This window comes from Orbicella faveolata, unplaced genomic scaffold, assembly GCF_042242905.1.
Source record: "Orbicella faveolata isolate gen_17 unplaced genomic scaffold, um_ofav_v1 contig_25, whole genome shotgun sequence".
Lineage (NCBI taxonomy): Eukaryota > Metazoa > Cnidaria > Anthozoa > Scleractinia > Merulinidae > Orbicella > Orbicella faveolata.
This window is the reverse complement of record NW_028301553.1, coordinates 5,647,675-5,671,298: the sequence shown is the minus strand read 5'-3', so window position 1 is coordinate 5,671,298 and position 23,624 is coordinate 5,647,675. Positions and strand designations below refer to the sequence as shown.

The following is a 23,624-nucleotide window of genomic DNA, read 5'->3' as shown; positions in this document are numbered from 1 at the left end:
ATCGTGATCAAGATCATACCAAAGTAACAGATCCCAAGTAGGTTCAACCCTAGGGGGTGAGGTTTTGAGCATAGTTTGGTCTGAAATTGAGTCACAAATTCAGTTCCTCTTCTATTAAACGAAAAAGAGAGCTTGAAAGAAGCCGTCAAAAAATATATATATCATTCTATAACGAAGAACTCGATTTCCCCCTCGAGATATCTAACGGTCAGTTCTGACAACAATCATGCATGGCAGATGGAATTTTAAAACGTGATCGAGCAGAAAAAGGCTCAGGGGACCCCGTGCAGAGCATCTCCGGGGTAACCTTTATTCCCTATCCCCGGGATTACGCAACAACCGACCAAAACATTGCCGTGATAAGACATTTCGAGTGGGAGTTTCGCGTGAGGAAAAAAATTCCGCATTGAAGATCACCTACGATACATTGTAATTACAGCTGTTCTTCTAACCTTTTAGTGACCATGCAGCATTTCATTGGCAAAATTAATGGTACTGGCTCTGTTTCGTTTAGAAAATAGCTCACCAAAGAAATATGGCTTTTGGCCAATCAGCGTTCGCCGTCATGAGGGAATGTATAGTCGACAAGTAATTAATTTATCTCTTTGTATTTATTAGAATGATTTTTTTATACACCAACAGGTAGCGCAAGTCAAAATTAGTGAATTAAGACTACATTGCTTGTCTACTTCGTGTCTTCATTTTATGAAAGTACCGTGAAAAGGTGAAAAGGTGGTTCGCTTTCGCCGGTACTTATATAGCGAAAAGCACGTGTCGTTTCTTTGCATAATTTGCTGTCGCATATTAATACACGGCACGCGAGAGATTTTGGCAGGACACGAATGAGTAACACTCTTTAAAATGTGTACAAGAATCTCATCCTGAATTCCAGGTGAGTTGAAGTTCTAAACTGTTTGCTTTACTTTACATCACACCCTAGGTTCCGATATGGGTTACCAGTATACCAGAGTCGTTTTGTTATTATAAAACAAAGAAACTTTCAATTGCGCAACGTTGTAACAATGTTTGCACAAAATCGCCGGAGGAAAATATTTTAACATAATATTCCACCAATTTAAAACGCTCAAATATTTTATAGCACGAGTCAAGTGCTCGGATATTAAGATTAACACCTTAACAATGGTCCAAAAACCGCACAAGCAGTGTTTCACCGCAGGGCGTGAAACCATTCAGTGGTGATTTTGATTCAAGCAACGGCTTAAATTCATCCTTGAGACGAAGTGTGATCACATGTGTCTGGGATACTAAACATGTTCAGTGCAAGAACAGAGCGAACTATTAGACGTCCTTGCTGATCTCTTACAGCTTGCAGGGAAGACGTCCTAAAACAGAAACTTGAAGGCAGTATAGTCACATAACCTGTCACACACCAGTATTTGTGTGCAGACCAGACGCACTTTATGAAACCTTTCTTAACTTTAACCACATGAACAATGTCCATTTTTCCGCTTCTGTCAGTTTTGTTTGATTCTCATAAATTTGACGACCTTTGAGACGAAAAATTTTTTTTTTTTCGTTTTTATGGCCTCAACAGCTCTTCGACTGTCGCTCTATTTCTTCGTTGGTCTTTTGCGCAAATTTCTTAAAATACCTTCCAGTTTCCCCATGTATTTCTAGTCCATTCCACTTACATTGCTCTCCCTTTGGAGCATATATAGCTCTTAGACCGGTGAATGTCGTAAGTCGGGGCTACTTGATACCCGCTTTTTCTTTACCAACAACTTTGATGATTCGCCCACTTACATTTACGGCAGAAGGCTATAATTAAACTAAGTTATTCATAAGCTTATTGGGAATAGAGCTATTTTAATGGAAGATATTTCGTTTATACGTCCACTTCCCTCACAGAGTTAAAAGTAAATTAAACGAAAAAGTGGGCGTCAGAACGGAGGCGAACTGCTTAGTAACAACTGAGAAAAGTAAAAATGTTTACTAATGTTTGTGAAAGAAATGCGAGGGACCTTAATAATTCCGGTTTATTTTTAGTTCCCATGTCAACTTAATAGCCATCGACGTTTTACTTCAACAAAATTCCCGTACGATTATTCCATCGGAAACAAGCAACTAGCTCATGTAAAAACACTGACAAACTGACAAAACAAAACAAAATAAAACAAAACAAAACAAACAAAAAAAAGACTGCACTGTACTGACTCTATTTCTAAAACAAAGTCGGACTTTTTTTTTCACAGACTAAAATAAACCGTTGTTTAAACAGACACGAAGCATAATAATGTGAAAGCTTGCACCTGTATTAAAAAGTCGAAGTGTTCTTAGCTTTGAAATGTTCATTTTTTTTCGCGTTTATTCATAGTCTCGAAAATCGCATGACAGAGATTCAGTAAATGCTGGAATTAAAAACAGTACTGGCTGTGTGGTCGAATTTATTTTGTAATAAGATAGCTTCAGTCCTGGAACGATCAAAAAATAATAATGAAAAAAAAAAAATTGAGTTCCTGGGCAATTACGTCACCACTGAGAAAAACTTCGAAGTTTTGCCATATACACTCAGTCACGCAAATAAATGGCAATGAAAATTCTGTCTATCTTGTCAAAACCTTGTCAAACTTATTAAACCACTCAGATATTCTTTGCACGTAGGAAAAATATTTATATTTAATATCAAGGTACGTCTTTCATACCATTTTGAATGAACTTGATCAATCCCGAAGCATCCAGAAGTATAAATCTACCACTTTTAACACTGTTCAATGTTTTAATTCAAGCAGTCTTCCCTTCCCGTCTTTGTGAAACCCTCAAATATATTGTAATGTTTGCCTTTTTGAAGTAGAACAGCAGAAAAATCGACGTTTCCTGGTAGGAAAAGTAAAACACTAAGTCGGGTTTTCGCGGTTTTCTCGCTCTTTTTCCGAGAATTCTTTGCTATTGATTGAAATTCAAATTCTTATAACACCAGGTTTTTGTAATTGACATCGTCATAGCAACAGTGCGTCGCGTCATCGGTTTTGTCACGACCGTCATCCTTTCAACGGTTTTATCGGGCAATATTTCGTTCGAATTTCGAATTTTTTAACGCCGAGCAACCGATCACCTTATGGAACTTCGGTTTCAGTGGAGAACTTGGTTGAAAATCTTTGCTTGGACGACTCAGGAGCTTAATAATTGATGTGTGAAAAGGACTGGAAAAGTTCTAATTGTTGGGGAGCGGTTCGATTTGTTCATCAACAGCGTGATTGCTGATTCAGCGCGCGATTTTTGTTTTTGGAAGAAGGAAATTTTGGTGAAAGACAATTTGCTGGAGATCACCGGAGTGTTTGCCCTTTGCTTGTGGTGTTAATCAACCGGAATGGATATTTTTGAAATCCTGGATAACAAAGAAACGAAGGGTGATCGTTAAAATCCACGGGTAAGTGCATAGATGGAAGATATGAAAATATTTTTCTCGAAGGCCTTTCTCTTCGGGAAGTTTTTGAATTTGGCGGTCTATCTCGTCTACTCGGGCTCCAGATCGCTCGGAAACTTAGTAAAGATAAACCAAAGGGTTGAAGTATTCGTATACCGGTCATATGATGTGAAACATCTCTCTCTGAACCCAAGGTGCTTCCGAAGTTCCGAATACTGTCAAAACACCCTTGTGGTTTATTTTTGCTGAAATGTTAATGAGCGAATCCAGTGACAGGAGCTCTGGAAATCGCATTGTGCGCACTGTTTGCAAAGTTTATAACGTTATATATGTTTCTAATATGAAAGGTTATGGTTTATTGGAAAGGGATACCCGTGGAGCTTGTAAGAATCTATCTTTAATTTACCAACACTGCAAGCGCGGGATTTTCATCTTCGTCGGTGTCAGCTGCGAAAATTGCGTTCTCGAACGAAGCCTTGACGTCGAGGGAAACTCAAGGTTCCGTTTTACGCCGCAACTGCAGATATTGCTAGGAAAAAGTTAAATTTATTCCCTTAAAACCTTTTACAAAACATATCTTGCTTTCGTTGCCGTTCCGATAGGAGAGTTTCCCACTTACAGTAAGCCTATAAAGATCTTGACGTACTGTTTCGTTGATTTGGTGTCGCCGATAGATCGCCTGAAAGAAAAATATGGTGTTGTTGTCGGTCTTGTCAGTTTCTGTGCGTTTAATTGTTAATACATCCATTTTCTTTGATACGTTTTTAAGATTTTGCGATTCAAATGTGGCTGAAAAAGTAAGATTTCAAATCGATAGAGCCGAGGACATACAGTCGTTGCGCAACTAGTTCGCTGGGTGCGAAAGCGTTGAATTGTTGGCGGCCTTCCGACACATAAACTTAAATAATAATCAGTTTGCATCGCAAGGGCGATTTAAATCTGGAAAGTTACGTCTGGCGTTATGTTTTCGGTTTCTGTGAAATTTTAGCCTAAAATACGATGGGGAATAGTTGCTGTGTTCTGTTGAGCTTCGTTCCGCGCTGACGGCCGATGTTGGCCCGCCATGTTTATATTTTCATTCATTTGAATTTTCCTTCTCGTTCGCTTGTCTGCCTAGATATTTCCTGTCTGAGACCGGTATTGGCTGAAGATTAGCTCACAAATCCATTTTAGTTGATTAGAGAAAAATTCCAACTTCGTTAGTGTGAAAGATAATTTGTGCCGGTATATTGGTCTGTAGTTCTGTGGTCGTTCTTAGAAAGTAAGCAAAAGCTAACAGGGAGGCCATGGATCTGAAGGCCGACGGTTCGCTGTTGGCTTAATGTTTGTTACTGTATCAGACTTCACTCGTCCGAATAAGGCGAAAACGAAAACGTCCATCGAACTTCAATACAGTTTTCCTCAATGTTATTAAACTGCAACACTTTATAAAGTCAAATAAAGCTTCTTTATAAAACAGATTTTTTGACCATATTGTTGCATTGGAGAGTCCGTCTTGCCGGGCCGTTCACCTCTGACATTTCGATGCGAAAAAAAATGAGAGCGTGTTAGCTAGCGTGAGAGTATTTACTGTGAGTGGCAGGGTAGACATGCAGGTGATTTTATAAACTTATTACATTGTCCATAACTTGTAGCAATTTTAGAAAATACTAATATGTACACTTAATGATATATTCTGCAATCCATTCCGCACGTTTTTTAAGCGAACAATTGGAAATTATACGGTCCATTAATAAGCTTATCGTGGTCTGTTACGTTGTCGATTGTTGATCCCAAATGGAGAATGTTTTGGTTTGTTCCTAGTGTTTGGTTGATTCCCACTCGATGTGTAGTCTCAGAATTATATTCACGGCCTGAGGCAATGATAAAACAACTGCATAAGGCAAAAGATTAAATGTCATTCCCAGATCAACATTACATCACATATATATTTATGCATGCCAGTGTTTCAATGTAAAACCTTGCACAAAAGAAGTCAAGTGGAGTTTTCATTTTCCAGTGTAATGTAAACATTAGTTGTTTTAATCCAAGCTTTGCCTTCTGGTTATTTAACAATAAAAATATTATCAGGCTATGAAAATCTATGAGCAAATGCCTTCAAATTGAAGCCATAATTTTGTCAACTGGTGCATGCATGCCTGATATCATAAGGCAAATGGCTTCACAATAAAAATAGCATCTTGTACTTCAATTTTGATATTGTGAATGCATGTAGTGGACATGATAACTATGTCTTGGGCAAAAGATATTTATATAGACTTGTTTTTTTAAGTGGAATGTTATGAAATACTATAGTTATAAATATATGAGAATAGTCTTTTAAATTAATGTTTTGGTTTTGAAACTGTGCAAATAATTGGAATTAATAGAGATCTTATTATTGCAATTTTTACATCACTCTAGTGCAAATCATGTTAACCTCAAAAATAATAATGGTAGTTCACAATATTAAGCAAGTCTAAAATGATTTATAGAAGAGGTTGTTTTATATTAAATGACATTTGATATGTTTAATAAAATTGTTTTTCAAAATAATTCAACTCAACTAAGTATAAATATGGTGTCATTTTATTTAAATCGGAATATTTCAACTAGGCAAAATAGTCACTTTAGGACTAGATTGTTGCAAAGGTAAAGGTTTTTGCCATTATTTTGAAATGAATCTGCTTCTTGTTATGTTGAAAAAAAATTGAAATCTATTTACATTGTCTACATTTCTTACTGGCCGTATCAGACAGACATAATAAATGATTTTTTCCCTCACTTCTCTAAAGACCAGTAGAAATGATATGGATTTTGTAGGTTGTAATATTTACAAAAATATATATATATCGATTACAGTCACTGTAGTAATGGTGACACTTGCAAGCATCCTTAAGTGACAATGGATACAGTGTAGGAGAAATATGTCTTTAAGTATCAGTCCCTCTTATGAGCATTTCTACTGCAACCAGGTTTTGTGTCTTTAGAGTCGCTGTGAAAAAATATCAAACCTGTACTTTAATGCACTCGAATTGACTGTTACATGTTGGTTTAACACAACAGGCATACATTATGCCTTGTTTATTATATATAACTACCGAAACAATTCCTAATATATGATTGGCTCCTTACACTTTCTTTGCGTGTGGAGTTAGCACAACACTACAGTGTCTATTTCTGATTTCATTAGTGCTCTATTTTTGTCAAACACTGATCTTTAGGACTTGATTTTTTAAAGGGTACGTATTGAAATCACATGGTTAAATCACTTTCCTGTGGGTTGTGCAATTGATTTTGTTGACCATAATTGTTATCTACTGGTAGTTATTTGTCTGGCGGAGAAAATTATCCACCCTATGAATACCCAGTAGCCATCTGGTAGATCCTCCCTTTTAACAGCTGACAGTAGTTTTCTCTGGAAGATTGCACCCCTCACAAAATTTTAGAACTGAAAATCTGTAAATATATTCCATAAAGGAAGCTTGATTATATGATCTAAACCTCATGATTTATTGTTAACTTTCTTGTCACTTTTTCTATCAGCAGATTTCATTTTTTTCAGTTTATTTCTTGTTTTGTACTTCGTCACTAAATGTGCTGGCAAACCAAACAAATAATGGAATTGAAAACATTGAAAGAAAGTGGAGGCACATTCCTCAAAAATCAGATATTATACAGTTTTTAGTTATGTGTGTCCGTAGCAGAAAGGAGAGGTTGAAAATTTTGAATTGTAGTGACAGTATCTGTACATTTCAAATGTTTTGCACCACTTCTTGATGAAGTAGCCAACATGACTAGTGAAATAAAAACATGGTCATCCAAAAACAATGTTTACTACTTTGTGGCTGGTTGGTTATCATGCTTTGCATAATTTTTGCCATTTAAAGGATCATAAGAAGAGTCAATGATGCGTATTTCTGCTGGTAACTGAGGCAAGATTTCTTGTTCCTTTTTGAAGCCTTCTTTTCTCAACTGAGAGGTTAGAAACTGCCTATTCAAATGTGACTTGCTTTAATTTGTAAAATACAGCTAGCTTGTGTGTTGAATAAGTAGGTGCATTCTTGAACATGTGCTGATTGTTACAATTATTGAATGAAAGATGGTCTGATTGGATCTTGAAGGGCAAACAGTAGTAATAAGCAGAACATTCACATTTGCATCTTTTTATTAAGACCCATTTCATTGTCATTTTTTATTGCTTTTGTTTCCTTTTGGCAGTCTCGACAGCAGGTAAAAGAGATTTTATACATCTTAGTTGATTATTTATGAAGAACAGCAGTTTTTTCATCAAGGTCCAAAATTTCTCTTGAACAAAATGTCATGTAACACGTTTTGTGATGACACTAGATGCCGAATTTAAAACCACTTGTTGCCATTTTGATTAAAAGAAATAGCTTGCAAATGACTTGTAGCTTTTTTACCAAAAGGAAAAAGAAAACTGCAGATTCTGGAGCAATGCAATTAGTAGTTATGTGTGTATTAATTTTGTTTGAAGTAAATTAACAGCCATTGGTTAAAAAATCTTGATTTATAATTAATATTTCTCAGTCACTTGTTGGTCACAGCACAACAATGGCTTAAACTGATGCACACTTGTGAAATAAGGTTCTTTTCCCTGAAATTTTCATCAAAAATGTGTCGTAGGTTTTCCCAATTTCAATCAAACATTGTTGATGTGTTTTTAGATGTGCTTTTCCTTAATCTGCAGCAAGTTCAACAGTTTCATGACTGTGTAAATACCACAGAGAAGTTAAAATTTCATCACTATTAAACAGTAGTAATTCTTGTGGTTGATATCCTGAAAGGTCGTGTGTGCATAAAGTCGTGTAGCTGCCCTCCAGAGGTGCAGCTGAAAAAGTCTATAAGGGAACAAACTCTTATTGCAGCAACTGAAAGAACTCTATTCCACAGAAACTTCATCATGGGAGTCTCCTCTTCAGCATATAAGAGGTAGTTTTTCATGAATGTTTAACATTTCATTCATGGTTGCGACATTAAAATTTATGTCATAGTAATCCTTTTCACTTAAGGTGTGTCATGGAAGATGAAAACTTCTTTGCTTCAATATCTTGTAAAATGTATTCCTTTATCCTTTGAATTGATTTCCATAGATCTTGCATTGCATGTGATATATTCATAGTAACACTCTTAGATGCAGATGACTTTTTTTTACAATGAACTTTTATAATTGTATAACATTCTACTAAATACTGATTTTCAAAAGACTTCTATTATTCATTTGTGTAGCTGGTTGAATTTTCTTTTTAATCCTAAAAATCTGTCATTTTGATTGCAAATATAACACTTTTTTTGTTGCATATGGGCTGCATGCAATAAGGGCTTTGAATTAAACTCAGTAGTAAGTTATTACTTGCAGAAAAAATTGAGGCCAAGTTTATTCCTCAAGTACATCTTTTGTGCACCTTTTTTAACCAAAGTGTGACTGTGATGATGTTCTGTCATCAAAGTGTGGTAAATACCAATATTTACTTGTTGTGCTTCTAATCGGAAAACAACATTGGTTTTGTACTTTATTTGTGATAGGTGTACATGCTTTTGAGGTGAAGAAGGTGATGCAAGCCTCTCTTCCCAGATACTACTGTTTTTGAACAAGTTATTTTATTTTTTTTATTTTTTGGCCTTTGAAATGAGACTTGCATATTAAGAATGTTTCTGTCATTAGATCAAGTTTAAAATTCTCCCCTCTTATTCTCTAATACTTGTATTTCCTATATTTGCCTGGGAGCAATGTGGTGTCAAATTAAAAACTCTCCATATGCACTTCATTAGTGCGCAACTCAAATGGGTGTTAAGGTTAACATCTCTTCCCCACCCCCCCTTCCCCCACTCCCACCCCATCCCAAGGAAAACATTTTTGCTACGCTTTGTTAATTTAGTTAAGATGTTCATTTGACAACACAAGTGCTCTTTCTTTTGTGTTTCAAGGACCAGTTCCCAATTTAATTCACCTGTTGAAAATCAATGGGAGCATCCATTGTTACCAAATGAAACAAGTTGTATATTGAAATTTTGGCCTACAAAATTATGCCCTCTAGTCTTCATGCATCAATAGTTCCTGTGTATGACTCAGGAAAGTGTGATCATGTTTTCAATATTTCTGATTCCCTCGTTGACTGATCTTGCACTGAATGAAATATAACAGTTTTTGATATAATGTGCAATCTGATTGGCATGATGCCACGTCAACATTCGTGTATGGTTATGACTCGCATATGGCACCCATGTCCTGTTAACATAGCTTGATGCTAACACAAGAGAAAGTTTGCGAATTTTCAAAAGTACATAATTATGATGTAACCCCTGTGCTGTGGCTTTACATTCAGTTTCTCCCAAATTTCCCCTTGTTTTTGTGTCAGCTTTGTAGAGATGCTCTGTTTCTTTAATACAAAATGCCACAATCAGACTTGTGTCTAAAATTATGCCCTCTTCATGCACCAGGACATTTTTAAAAAAATTGATCACGTGATTATCATTTCTTTAGCACTTGTGTGGACAATGACTGAAAGACCTTCAGTTGATGCAAATACAACATTTCGTTACATGAAAACTACAGACTGAAACTAATGAGGTGTGAATAACTAAAGTTTAGGTAATTTCAGCAAACATTCTCTTGAATAGAAGCACCACTGGTAGATGTTATTTTCTATTTATATGTTAGCTAATGTGTTTGTAGAATCACATGGATGCAGTTCAAGGTTTCTTTTTCTTTTTTTGCAGCAAGGATGTCAAGCAATAGGTGATGGACATTTCATTAGGGGGTGCAACTTCTGACAGAGGTGAGTTCTTTTGTTTACTTTCATGAAGTGTCCCCTGCAGGGAATTTAATTGTAATAGCAGAGTAGTGTTTATAAATGTTAAGTTGGCCAGTTATGTAAATTGCTTCAAGTTTTGCTCATTTACAGTGCTGTGTGCCTTACCATTGCCACCTAGGAAAGTTTTGATTAGTTCTTGACACCTTTTTGACAACTTCTGATTATTCTAAGTAAGATGGCTGATCAAACTGCAACAATTTTTCACTGGTTTCAAATGTTCACAGGATGAGACTTTTGAAATTCCCAGAAGAGTGACTGGTGAATTTGACATCAATTTAACATATCCAGACTCAGCAGTTTACATGTTTTGTTTGGTTCATTCGAATAAAAGCTTGCAAAAGTTGTCAAAAAATAGTCAAAACTTTCTCAAGTGGCAATGGTACAGTTTGTAGAGCTTTAACATGTGATGCAATTTGTGCAAGAGGTAAGATTTTGTACCAATAACTTAGGTTACATCATCATGCACATTTGTTGTTTTCATTTGAAAGGCAGCAATGGAGATCAGGCATCAGTGTCCAAGTTATTAGCTTCTGACATGAATTACATTGCTGGAAAAACAGAAGACCATCAGGCAGATGAGGTGGATTTTGCTGGAGTTCAAAACTTCTACAGCAAGATCCCGACAACATTCCGCGACCCAAGCTCTGCACCCCTTAGAAAACTCAGTGTGGACTTGATCAAAACCTACAAGCACATTAACGAGGTAGACCTAAAACTAGGGGTGCTTAAAGCACAAAATGGCACTACATTTACACTTGGGTTAGCCTAAATATCACTGACTCAAGAGTGCTTAGCTCTCATAACTAAGGGTCAACCCTTACAGAAACCTGTATCCCACATTGACTCTTACCCATCTTGCCATTTCATCATTTTGCTGTTTCCTGTTTTAAACATGTCTGATTTGATCTTATGCAGTGCTGTGCTGTTGTTAAACAAAATACATTGTTCACAGCTGTAACACATCAACAGGAAGTGATATCATCCTGCTTAGTTCAAACGGGATATAGGGCAGTAGGTACACAAGTAGATGAACATTAAGAGCTGGCCTCAGGTTACAATGTAACTTCATCATCTAAAAGAAATCATATCTCCAGGTGAAATTTTACCAGTAAACAATGAACTGGGTACTTTTGATGGTGCATCTAGGCCATTGTAGGCCATAAAAGCTGGCTTGGTTATTTAACCAGCCTTTTTTTCCTTCCGTACATCCCAGAGGATCATGCAATTGAAACTAAATAATGAGCAACTTACAGACCCAAAACATGATATTCTATCCCTGGGATATTGATATCAACAAGGAAGTTCGTTGTGACTCAACCATGAATAATGTTTTTTCTTAATAATTTTCTCATTTTTGCCAATCTTAGTGTAAGGCTTTTTTAAGCATAGATAAAGAAGAGGTTTTTTTCTTTGTGTCAATAAAATTAAGGGAATTTTCTATTGACAAAACACAAGAGGAGAAAGAGGTTCCAATTCAATTTTTGTTGTATGTCTTTGAAATAGTTTCTATGTGCTGGTTTTAGTAGCCTTATATGTAAATTTTGATTACAAAGTCTGCAAAATTTCAATTTATTACATAGGGATAAATCTTGGATAGCAGTTAATAAATATTGCTTTGCATTAGTTACTTTGATTTACTGTTTACTTTTTATAGATATTGGGTTTATCCAAAAAAAAAAAATAATAATAATAATAACAATAATCTGACAGTTGCTTGAATGTTAACCTGAACTTTTATCTTTAGTGACTTTAGGACTGCACAGAAAAACAAAACAATTCTTCAAAATAATTTGTATTATTTATTGACTAATGCTTAATGTTTATTTGTAGGTGTACTACGCTAAGAAAAAGAAACGAAAGGAGCTGGAGAAAAACGAAGAAGGAGGGCACAAAAAAGAGCGGCGATTGTACAACGATGGATATGACGACGAGAATTTTGACTATGTCATCAAAACAGGGGAAAAGTGGTTTGATCGTTACGAGATCGAGTCATTAATAGGCAAGGGATCCTTCGGTCAGGTATAAATATCTACTTTTAGTTACAAAAATTGTTGGAACAAATTACATAATAACATTTTTTCCTTGCACAAAGGCTTTGAGTGTTTGTTTTTGCCGAATTCAACATAATTGACGCGCGGATATTTATTTTAATATATTTGAGTATTTTTTGTTAATATTTTGTACTAGAATATTTACAGTAGATTGATTTGTATGGCTATGAGAAATTGCTTCTTGATCAGAGAGGGGGCTTAAACGTGAAATAATCGCTTACTTCTTGTTGCAAGTGGCACAAAGTATATTAAAAATGATTAATTTTATAGTCCTGTTAATTACCTATTGATATACTGTCAAATTTCATGCTTTTACAATAAAATATTGCTAAATTAAAATTCATTGTATGCTGCATGATATTCATGTTATGCAAATTTGCAAAGCTGTGGGGTTTTCCCTGCAGATTTGAAAGCAATGAGAGCAGAATTTGTTAAAATATTCAAGGAACTATCTAAAAGTGTTGTGTTGATGTCCACTTTTATAACTTCTAGCTGAAGTAAGACCATTATTGCTTTGTGTTTCAGTCATTTTATCCATATTTTAAGGTTTTTTACTTTTTTAGCATAGGTTAGAGCCACAAGTTAGGATAACACTTGACATGCAATGTGGCTAATTTTATGTTTTGTGTTGAAATGTTATTTATGGTTTGGTGGTTTAACTTTTTTGAATTACATTATTATCTCCCTAAATTATCAGTGCTTTTGTTGAATTTGGTCAGTTGGATATAAATTATTTGAGTCCAAATTTTTAACCAAACACAAAATCTGTTTTACACTTGGATTGATGTTGCATGTACTGAAAAATTTAATATTTCTTTAAATCTGTTTCTTGCGATTTTGGTTTTCCAGTGTTTAAATCCTGATACCAAGACACTTACTAATTTTTATATTTTTTAAAAATTTCTGACTCGTTGTTTCAGCGAGTCTGAAAAATATTTTAGCCACAGCTTACAAAAGTTTGGTCCATGAATGTGCATGTTGGTTTTGCCATCTTTGAAACGTTTTTTTTTCTTCTATTTTTCAAACCAGATTAATTTGCCTCAAACAATCTAAATAACTGTCAACAGAAGGAAATTCAATGTAGTGAATTGTTGGTGTGGCCTTTCGTTTCTTTCAGCCCAAATTGTCGTTTCTCTGCATACTCAAAAAGTTCGGCCAGTCCGGTTTTTAAACTGTGAAAACTAATTTCATTCTAAATTGGTCATTTTCTTACTAGAAAAAACTCATCCAAAATGTGAACACAGGCCGATTACGATTTTGCTCGTCAGATAATATTGTCTGCTTTTCCGTCACTTAAGAGGAAAAAACAAATGAGTAAAGTTTACTTAGACGAATGGATCGTCTAAAATTTTACATAAATGTGTTTGTTGCGTCTTTTCAAACAGATAGAAATTGAAAGCAGTTTTAGTGATCTTAGACGAGTTATGCGCATGAGATAACTAAGCGGGGTAATTTATCGCTATGTTTCGTGGAAACGGCATGCGAAAAATTAAAAAAAGTCACAGTTAGATGTGAAGTTGAGAGAACTAATTTCTTCAAATGTTAAATAAGCAATTATTTTTTCAAAATACAGTGATAAAGATTCATATCGTTTATTAGCCGTTAAATTTTTGGTAGAAAAAAGGAAGTAAAATTGCCCTCAACTTAACTCTACTTACGCGAGTTATCCGTAAATTCTAGTTTTCTTATTTGTTTTGGAAAATTTTTCTGTCACGTTTGTGGACAAATGAAATTTAGCTCACCGCTTATGGCGCGAACTGTAAAATGTTTTGATTTTGAAGAGAATGGTCGACTCCTTTGCTCATGTATATATTGTAGCTTAAATTTCTTTTAGTTTGAAATTTTGTTTGATATCTATTTCTTTCCTTCGACAAATTTTTATTATGGTAATGTGAAACCAAAGAAAATTAAACTGGGTTGCAGAATTCCAAAACCGCTCCTCAAGAAAAATGTAATTAAAGTCGCGCATACAAATGGTTTTGATATGTTTCTTATTCAGTACTCACTACTCAGTAAGCCAGTACTCACCACGCATTTTTCTCGACATTTGTTGGGAAAGAAGAAGCACTAATGTGAAACATCGTTTCCTAATGTTGGTTCTGAAGACAAATTCAGAGACATTTTTACTTCTCGGAGACAAAATTTTGCAGCATCAAATACTGCTTGCGCGCGTAATCGGAGCGCGTAATCGGAGAAATTTTTTGCAATGTAGTGTCCTTTTTTTGGAAGGTCCCTTACAACAGATGTTTAATAGTTGTAGTGAAAACACGAATCTGTTAACTTGAAATTTGTTTTTTTTTTTCTAGGTTTGCAAAGCTTACGATCATCAAGAAAAAGAATACATCGCCATAAAAATCATCAAAAACAAAAAGCCGTTCTTGAACCAAGCACAGATTGAAGTTCGCTTGCTGGAGCTTATGAACACGCATGACCCAGAGGGAAAATACTACATCGGTAAGAATTCACTGCTCCATACTTACAGTCCCAGGTCAAACGTCGAACTCCACATGAGACGAGCTAAATTGCAATTTGATTCGATCTAAACGGGTAAAGCTCGACCGTTGGGTCAAACGTCGAACTTAATTCGAATTTTCTATCCGTGTGAAGCATGCGGGTAAAAAGTGTTGGTCGATCTAAATTCAGTCGGACGAACTCAGCTGAGTCAAACCTTGAACTTATCATGAACTTAATTCGCTCAGTTTAGTTTGTCTCATGTGAAGTTTGATGTTTGACTTGGGCCTAACTTACATGTAGATAGTAACAGACTCAGTGTCTTCAAATCACTTCCTTTTGCATCGATTTCTGTTGATTGTCAAGTGGTGAGGACCTCCCGGGGGCGGGGGGTGTTCCCTTGATCCCTTGGAAACTTCACTTTTTCTCCCTTGTTCCCATTAATAAATTCCATTGTTCCCTTAATTTTTTGGTCAAAGTTCACCTTAATAGTAGGAATATCCCTTGTTCCCTCACACTAATCCCTAAAATACCACTTGCTACCTGGAAATAAGTGATCATGATTCCTTGTTCCACAAAACCCCTGGGAGGCCCTCAGTGCTTGGCAACCAACAGGGATGGATGCATTAGGAAATGATTTGAAGTGGATTTTCTTCAGTATGGACGCGAATTTCGTTGAAAAGTCAAATCTGAATTACAAAGCTGGGAGTTCGTGTGCTGATGTAGAATTTCAACCCGTTCATTTGTTTGACAGGCAGATGCCAGCTCTCGTCCAAACTGGGATTCCTCAACTCTTCGATGTCTTTTAAACGCTCTTTTCATGGATTGAAGTCTTAATCCATAAGATTGCGATTTCTGAATTTCTGCCAGAACCATAAACACTTTCGTGTTCGCAGTTTCTTCCCGTTAACATTTTGAGACGAAACTAGATAACAAAGGACGAAAAAACTTCCTATCCGGCTCTTGACATGTCTTTCTTTGTTGCGTTCTCTCAACAGTGCGACTCAAGAGACACTTCATGTACAGGAATCATTTGTGTTTAGTCTTTGAACTTTTATCGTACAACTTGTACGACTTGCTTCGAAACACGAACTTTAGAGGAGTTTCACTGAATCTGACCAGGAAATTTGCTCAACAAATGTGCACGGCTTTGCTGTACCTATCCACACCGGAACTCAATATAATCCATTGTGATTTGAAGCCAGAAAACATTTTATTGTGTAATCCAAAGAGAAGCGCTATCAAGATCGTGGATTTCGGAAGCTCGTGTCAGCTTGGACAAAGGGTAAGTCCCTGTTTGTTTGGTTTTTTGTTTGTTTTAATTTTTTAATCGCATTTTCGATTCCTTGCGTCGCATAAGATTATTCCACAGTTTAAGTTTGTCCCACGGGCTAACTTTAGTGACGAAGCGCGGGAAAAACAGCGGAATCCAAATGACGGCTGTCCGTCTTTTGCAGCTGATTGGCTAAACAGGCAAAATCTTCATTGTGATTGGCTAGAACAGATTGCGCGAGTTTTGCATGGGTTTCATACGCATATAGTTAAGGTGCAGGAAAATTCACAAAGGTCAACCGATGGCGTCGAAGACGAAACTAGTTTTCTAGTCGTATGTATTATGTAAATGTGCGTTGAAACTTGATACAAATGAGGTTTTTCTTATTCAATATGATTTTATATCATTATTGGCTCGTCTTTGTTGGTCAATAGCTGAGAAGGCAAAATCTTCGCCGTGATCGGTTACGAGCCCACTACCTTAGTAGTTGCCAGGTTACCATAAAAACGCGGGAAAAAGATATGGTGGTGTGCTGTACACTCACTAACACCCCCGCGCCCCCCTCCCCCTCGTCGGTGGCTGGGAAATTTACAGGTGATCACGTGATAGGGGAAATTTTTCTGATCTGGAGACTTCATTACGAGGCAGAAGTCGCATAAGAAATTATTAAGTGTGGTAAACCTTAAAATGGCGCGCGGCGTTTTCTTAACAGCAAGCTAACCGTTGCACGAAAAAGGTTCGTGTAACTTTCAAAGTCAATTTGTCTCGATAAGCCGCAGACGGCAACCACAAAACAAACTGTACTGTTGAAAATAGTTTACGTTTGAAGGGCAAAAGAACTTAAATTATTAAATTAGAGCATGGACACCTCGAATATTTGTAGGAACTAAAGGAACCAGGCAACCAATAACGCAATATGTCAATAAATAAAGCAAAAGACACACCAAGGCATTTTGAGCAATATTGACTTCATGGTTCGCACGCACCTTGAAACTCCTTGAATTTGAAAATGAAAATTCAAGACCTGAAAAGTCGTATGAGGTACATTAGGTCCTTGAAAAAACCTTGAAATTAGACGGAAAAAGAACAAGCTGCCAAAGAACTTAAAGAAAGAATTGCCCTCGTAGTGGAAGAAGTAAAATAAGATAGACAGGTTTCCCTAACCTTGAACCTTCGATCGATGGAGTCCTTTAAAAATTGGACTATTGTTTCCTGGAATGTCCTTGAAAAATCCTTGCATTTTTAGTCCGATAAAGAGTACGAGCCTTGTGAGAATTGAAATCCAGAGAGCTTGTGGAATGATAGGCATGCAAATGGCAGTATAGGTGCGTAAAGCAGATCACTATAATACGATGCAAAAGAGTTTGGCTTATCCTACAGAATGCTTGAACAGTTTAAAAGTGTTCCTGACAACGGTTGCCAGGTGGATAGGCACGCTTTCACTAATTTTCATATTTACAGACAGCGTATAGCTGCATAGCCACTTTAAAAATTTACTGACACGGTTGTCAGGAAATGCTCGGAGAAAAAAATCCTTCAAGGGTCAGGGAAAAGTCAGGGAATTTTATTTTGATTCAAGGAAAATCGAAATTTTGAAGTCATGTCAGAGGAGGTTGAAATAATTTAACTCGGCTGAGTATAATAACATTGAAGGTTAGGAGAAACATTGGAGTCACTGTGAACTCAACGATATTTTTCCTTATGAGGAAGGAAAATTTGTTGAAGACGTATCAGTTATAATGAATGGGCGGAAAGGGCGAGTGTAAATGGAGACTACAAGCCGCTACTAGATCTGACATTGTCTATTTATTTGGCCAGGGAAATGTTTTTTTTTTTTAATCAGCGAAGATTCGGGGAATTTTGAAAAGTGTTGTCTGTGGCAACCATTACTGATTTAAAGAGGCAAAGATAAACACGTGTACTTCCTTCTGTAAAGCGTAAGAAAACTGTGAAGCAACTACGAGATACGCTCAAAAGGCGGGCTATACTGCATACTTATAGCCAATGCGACGTCCATATAGTGGGGGGCACTTTGCATTAAGTTCAAAAACAAAGAATTTGTTAATATCAAGGGCAATGTAAATCGGAGGCAATTATTTTGTGGAGGTGTCACTTGTAGGCACTTGCAAAGCTTTGTTTCCAAATATTCTTTTCTTGTTTTAATACCTTTTTGATTGCAATGAAGGAGTAATGAACGTCAGTTTGTTCTAAATTTTGTTTACGATAACTGTTTGAGATTTGTTAGTCGGGTCAAGGTGAACAGAATTCAACACAAAAGACAAAATATTAATCCAACTGAAACAAAAGTTGTATTGTCGTGAACATATTAAATGGCGGTTTGTCTCAGAATGAATATTTCACTGCACGCGAAGGTTTCAAAGCGCTACATCCCTCGGAACTCATTCTTTTAGGCCAAGGCGAGACATACTGACGAGAAGTATTTCGCGATCTTGGTTTTCGGGATATTTGACGGAAAGGTCCGAAGGTAAATTTTTGTAGATATTTGACCGTTGAAATGTACACAATAACTCGTGGCGTCTCGCCACAATTAAATTTAATTTTCCAGTGCTCGAGAGTCCAATTAGCTCTCGAGCGATCCCAGGTTACAACCGAGTGATATTAAGGCATTGAAAATATGTTTTTCGACACCTGCATGGTGAACGAGGCGAAGAAACACCAGCGCCCGGCAAAGTATATTTTAGTATCAAAGTAAATATTCTCCACACCCCATCGCGTCTGTTGGTGACAGCTGATTCACAATGAATCAGATGGACAAAGAAGTGAAACAATAGTTATGAGAACAACCGACACAAAACGCATTAATATTTAAACAACTGGCCTCAAGACGAGCCAATCGCTGTAAGCTGTCCTATGCAAACGGAACCGCGTTTTAATTGAAAACTGTCTAGAACTTATGCAAATTTTCGGCTCGCCCGTATTAAAATTTCCTTTTCTGCCACACATTTACATTATTGATAAAAAGCAAGGTGTTTTGGAGGCCGTTTCTGTCACGGTTATTTCTTGAAGTTTTGCTATTTGAGGAAGAACTTATTTGATCGGGCTGTTTTTCCTTGTGCTTACGTCATCGCCAGGTCCCAATTTCGCTTTTTAGTAGCTCGAAACTATAAAGAAATTAGCCTACATTTGAAAGAACATTTTTAAAATGACGAACTTAGCCAATTAATTACATCGAAAAATTAGACTGTTTGTGCTTTCGTCTCTCTCGACTTATTCGATATTCTTTAAATTGAACTTACGAAATGGTTCTTATTTGTAAACTGTCAGAAACCTTTTGAAAGCGAGGAATAGCGAGCAATTAAAAGTGAAATTGCCTCTGGGTTTTCTAAATTGCCAGACTTTCTGGCGACAGTGTTCAGCAGATAGAAGCGAAATACTTGTGAATAGTGGAAAATACTCGAAATCTCAGCTAACACTTACTGCCTTTTAGTAATGTAAAGCATAGAGAAGAATTTCGAGTTATTTTTAAAATTTTACTCTTCAATTGTGTTACAGTTTCTAGAAATACGACTTCCCGTTAGAAACTGAATCACTGTTCTAAAAAGAGCGGTGATCATGTGAGCATAATTTTCCGGCAGTCAAAACTTCCTGTAGCTCACAATTAAGCGATTGTCGGGCTTTTTTATCTGACAAGTTTGTGATCGAAGTTTTTAGTTAGGTCTTTCTGTTCGTTATGAACAGCTTTTCTTCGACTGTTGTTCAACCTACGCAAATTGTATCTCCTTAAGTCTATTTTTAGCCCAACAGGAGTAATAAAAGCTGACCTTTCACCGTTTATGCAAAATTGTTCTTTAAGTTTAATTTCAGGCGGCATTGGACACGACTCGCAAAGCATGCCGGGAGAAATTTTCCCTGAAGCTCATTTTCATCTGATCGCTGAACTGCAAACATCTCCGCGCGCTGATGGTGATGTGGAAATATAACTTATAGGAGGTTCGCTCGCATCGGATGCTGAAAGAAATCTGGAATGATATCCACGTGAAATGTTCCGCACGCCAAGTAATAGCTGTAGATGACTTCTGGTCGATTTACAAAGCCACCATTTTCAGTGCTAAACAGATGATTTTAGGAATCGAAGCTTCGCGGTTCGTCGAATCTTCACGGTTGAAAGATAAATTATTTACGTTTCTGGTCTCTTCGAATTCGATCTTAACTTGCCGGAATTGAACCTACCTTCGGCACTATCCTTCTTAGATATCTCGCCTTGTGTGTGAAGTGTATCAGTGTATCGCTGGCCAACAACATGGTTGTTGACAGATATTATGTTTTCGTTCGACGATAAGAGAGCTGAGAAGTAAAACCTGAGAAGAAAAGGGTTGAATAATTCGAAATCAAAGCAATGTTTTGTCCTTGAAAACTTGTGTAAAGCTTGATTAATCGAGTTTCGCCCGCTGTAATTCCTGATTAACCAAAAGGAATCATAAATAACTTGCTAATGAGCTATGGCTCTTTCAAAATAACAAAAATGATTTGCAATAAATGGAATTAAAAAACTAGAAGCTTAATGGGAGAAGTAGGGTATGTTTTGCTTTAATGTAAGTGGTAAAAAATAATTGTATTCGTCCCCTGCACCAGATCACACTTCAGCAAATTCTTGTTCAACTTACAAATCCAAGATTAACTATGTACTGTGTGGATCTATTTTGTAGACAATGGGATAACACAATTTTGGTCTTGTTCAACTAGTTCCTTGAATGTGTTTAAAGTAAAAGGTCTCCAAATGACTTTGCCTCAGACATTGCCACTGTCAATATCCATGTTCAAACTGATGAGAGTTTGAGATTTCTCTTCGCCTAGTGCTTAGGTGTTGGATGTAACTTGTATCTGCTCCAAGTGTCCATTCCTGGGTTCTCAGTACATGTGAGGCCATGTCAAAGGGAAATCAGGCTCAATGGAAAGAAAGCTTGGTTGAGTTACATGAAATGAATGCTTTAGACAAATAATATACCTCATGCTATTTAAAGTGGTTGCAGCTAAGATTGCAGATGGGAGATGTGAAAAAAAAAACTGACTTACATTTACTTGCAAATAATAATTCAATTCCAAAGTATGCTTTTTAAACTGAATATTTGCAAGGTACTGACAAGCACAACAAAAAACCAGCAAAATACCACGAAAACCATATTCTGGAAACAGCAGCCAACATTAAGTTCACTTACAAATTAGTAAACTGGAAGACTGTGAATGATAGGCACAGTCAATTAGCAATGACTGAATTGCTCATGGTCCTGTGCCTTCATTGCATGTCCTCATATCACAACTCTGCTGAAGTTTAAGGTTCAATGTAACTTGTGTAAACTAAAGGGAGCTTCTTACCCAGAACAGTGCTATGCAGGTTATTTGAAATATCTATCAGTTTAAAATTTATTATTTACAGCAAGTCCTGTGGTCAACAACACAGTGATCATGTACCGATATTAACATTTCCTACATTGGTTGTTAAATATTTTGCCAAAAACAGTCTCCACAGCACTTCCTCCTGTTGACTCGTAACGACTGTGACCAACTGAATTCAGAATAATCTAGCATGTAGCTGTATCCTAGATCATCTATAGTGAGATGTTTTGACTGAGATAACTAAATTGTAACAACATTTTAAAATACAAGCAGATGCACTATATTGAACACTTGCAGTAGCTCTTAAAACTTGGGATTGCCATGCAGCTTTCTAAGTATTCACTTGCTTTATGTTATTATGTATTCTGTTTTGGTCTATTCCATTCTAAATTTGATATCCTAAACAGCAGCATGCTGTAGCTTTCCTTGTTAGATCACTTCAGTGTAAGTGGATAAATTTAGTTCTTGGGAAATATAGCAAAGTTAATTCCAAGCCCATAGTCTTTTAAAATACCAGCGGGTAATTCAGCATGTGCTTCAAACACATTGGCTCGTTCTTCTCCAGGTGGGATGACAATTATGCGTAACTATACACATGAAACACTTGTTATTAATTTTATTGATGTATAGTCTCCCACTACTACCAACATTCAAAGGAAAACAAGCATAAAGAAGTGGGAGATCAAAAATAATCAGCCATAGATGACTGAACAAAAACATCCGATCCAAGAGTAGTAAATTTCTGTAAGAGATAAGCAGGATCCAAAACTCTTGAACATCGGCCAAACAAACGGATGACATACGCACTACCAAAAAAAAAAAAAAAAAAAAAAAAAGAAACATAACAAGAAACCATTTAGATGTAAAGGGAACAAGCCGAGCCACACAATCACTCCCGCGAAATACCGCGAACATATGACAAATCAAGGAAAATGCCCCAACTTCAAGTCCGATTTTGACCGTTAAAACGGCGGGGCCCGCCTGGGCCCGCCGGACTTTTCTTAAAGTTCAACTCTCGAACTAAAGTTTCACACAAAAAAAATTCACAATACTGATCCCTGTTATCCTGCAAACGACCAAAAGAATATCCATGTCAAGCACGTGTGGTAAACAAACGTTTTCAACACAGCATGATTTCCATTGACTAGTTCTGATACAAAAATTGCTTACCTGCACTTGAGGCTTGGCATATAACTGGTCTAGATATTACACTAGAAGCTCCTAGAAAAGTTACGTTTGATTCTCATGATGAGTGCAGAAATCGGCCGAGAAACGACAACCTACTCTCCATTCGCAACGAAAAATGTGTCCGCCATTGCTTCGGCTGAGACGACATATGATTGGTCGAATACTGTCACGTGAAACGTGTCCAACACCGCCTGGTTTAATTTATAAATTCTTTGAGCTCGCGAATTTCTAATATGCTGAAGTTATGAACACAATTTCTTGTTTAATTTGTCGACGCAGTCTGAAACGCAGTGGATATTTTCAGCTAATCACTAGTTTCAAATTCAATGTCGTGTTATGAATTTCGCGCTTTTTTTTTCTGTGGCGCGCGGATGCGCAGAGTCAAAGCTAAAGAAAAGAAGACCTGGAATCGAGGTTGCTTGTTTGCCTCGTTTCCCGCTCTTTCCGCGGGTACAATTTTATGGCCTTCTCTTGTGATTGTCGTTGTGCGAAATAAATGTTAGCTTCTTACAGGCTTCTTAGCTGGCTTAGCTGCGAGTTATTCTCGTCTGTCCCGACACGTTTGCTTCATGCAGAAAATAATGTAACAATCGCTCCTCCTACGCAGATTTACCAGTACATCCAAAGTCGCTTCTACCGCTCACCTGAAGTTCTTCTAGGAGTACCTTATGATCTTGCTATAGACATGTGGAGTTTAGGATGTATTTTGGTCGAAATGCATACTGGCGAACCACTCTTCAGCGGGGCAAATGAGGTAAGGCATAGATGAATCAGTTGTGATAACTTTTCATTAGAAAAACTCAGTAAAGTTTTTGAAACAAGACCTTCCGCATTAGAGAAACTCATGGATGTGTTACAAATACAAATTCTGCGGCAAGATAAAGTTGCCGTAACAATTTTGGGAGGCGCGGTGGCCTCATGGTTAGTGCGCTCGCCTCCGGATCGAGCGGTCCGGGTTCGAGCCCTGGCCGGGGACATTGCGTTCTGTTCTTGGGCAAGACACTTTACTCTCACAGTGCCTCTCTCCACCAAGGTGTATAAATGGGTACCAGCGAATTTAATGCTGGGGGTAACCCTGCGATGGACTGGCATTCGATCCAGGGGGG

The 23,624-nt window shown here is 36.9% G+C and overlaps 1 protein-coding gene and 1 long non-coding RNA gene across 5 annotated transcripts in view; one reads left to right on the top strand and one right to left on the bottom strand.

The window, feature by feature from the left end:
• The first annotated feature begins 796 nt into the window (after nucleotides 1-796).
• Nucleotides 797-23,624, top strand: part of LOC110064357 (dual specificity tyrosine-phosphorylation-regulated kinase 1A-like) — a 28,063-nt gene continuing 5,235 nt past the window's right edge. The window contains exons 1-7 of one of the 4 annotated variants that reach the window (XM_020771399.2): nucleotides 797-892; nucleotides 10,106-10,164; nucleotides 10,689-10,903; nucleotides 12,031-12,219; nucleotides 14,558-14,705; nucleotides 15,701-15,987; nucleotides 23,126-23,272. In XM_020771399.2, the coding sequence (XP_020627058.1) occupies nucleotides 10,128-10,164; nucleotides 10,689-10,903; nucleotides 12,031-12,219; nucleotides 14,558-14,705; nucleotides 15,701-15,987; nucleotides 23,126-23,272 (1,023 nt within the window). In that variant the 5' untranslated portion in view covers nucleotides 797-892; nucleotides 10,106-10,127. Of the gene's footprint in view, nucleotides 893-2,999; nucleotides 3,389-9,858; nucleotides 9,957-10,105; nucleotides 10,165-10,688; nucleotides 10,904-12,030; nucleotides 12,220-14,557; nucleotides 14,706-15,700; nucleotides 15,988-23,125; nucleotides 23,273-23,624 lie in introns of those variants that run through there. The other 3 variants (XM_020771400.2, XM_020771397.2, XM_020771398.2) reach the window with 3 other exon arrangements.
• On the bottom strand, nucleotides 21,927-22,729 carry LOC149108713 (uncharacterized). The gene is made up of 2 exons (XR_016208395.1): nucleotides 22,501-22,729; nucleotides 21,927-22,136 (listed from the first exon to the last, which is right to left on the bottom strand). It is a non-coding gene; the product is annotated as an uncharacterized LOC149108713 (long non-coding RNA).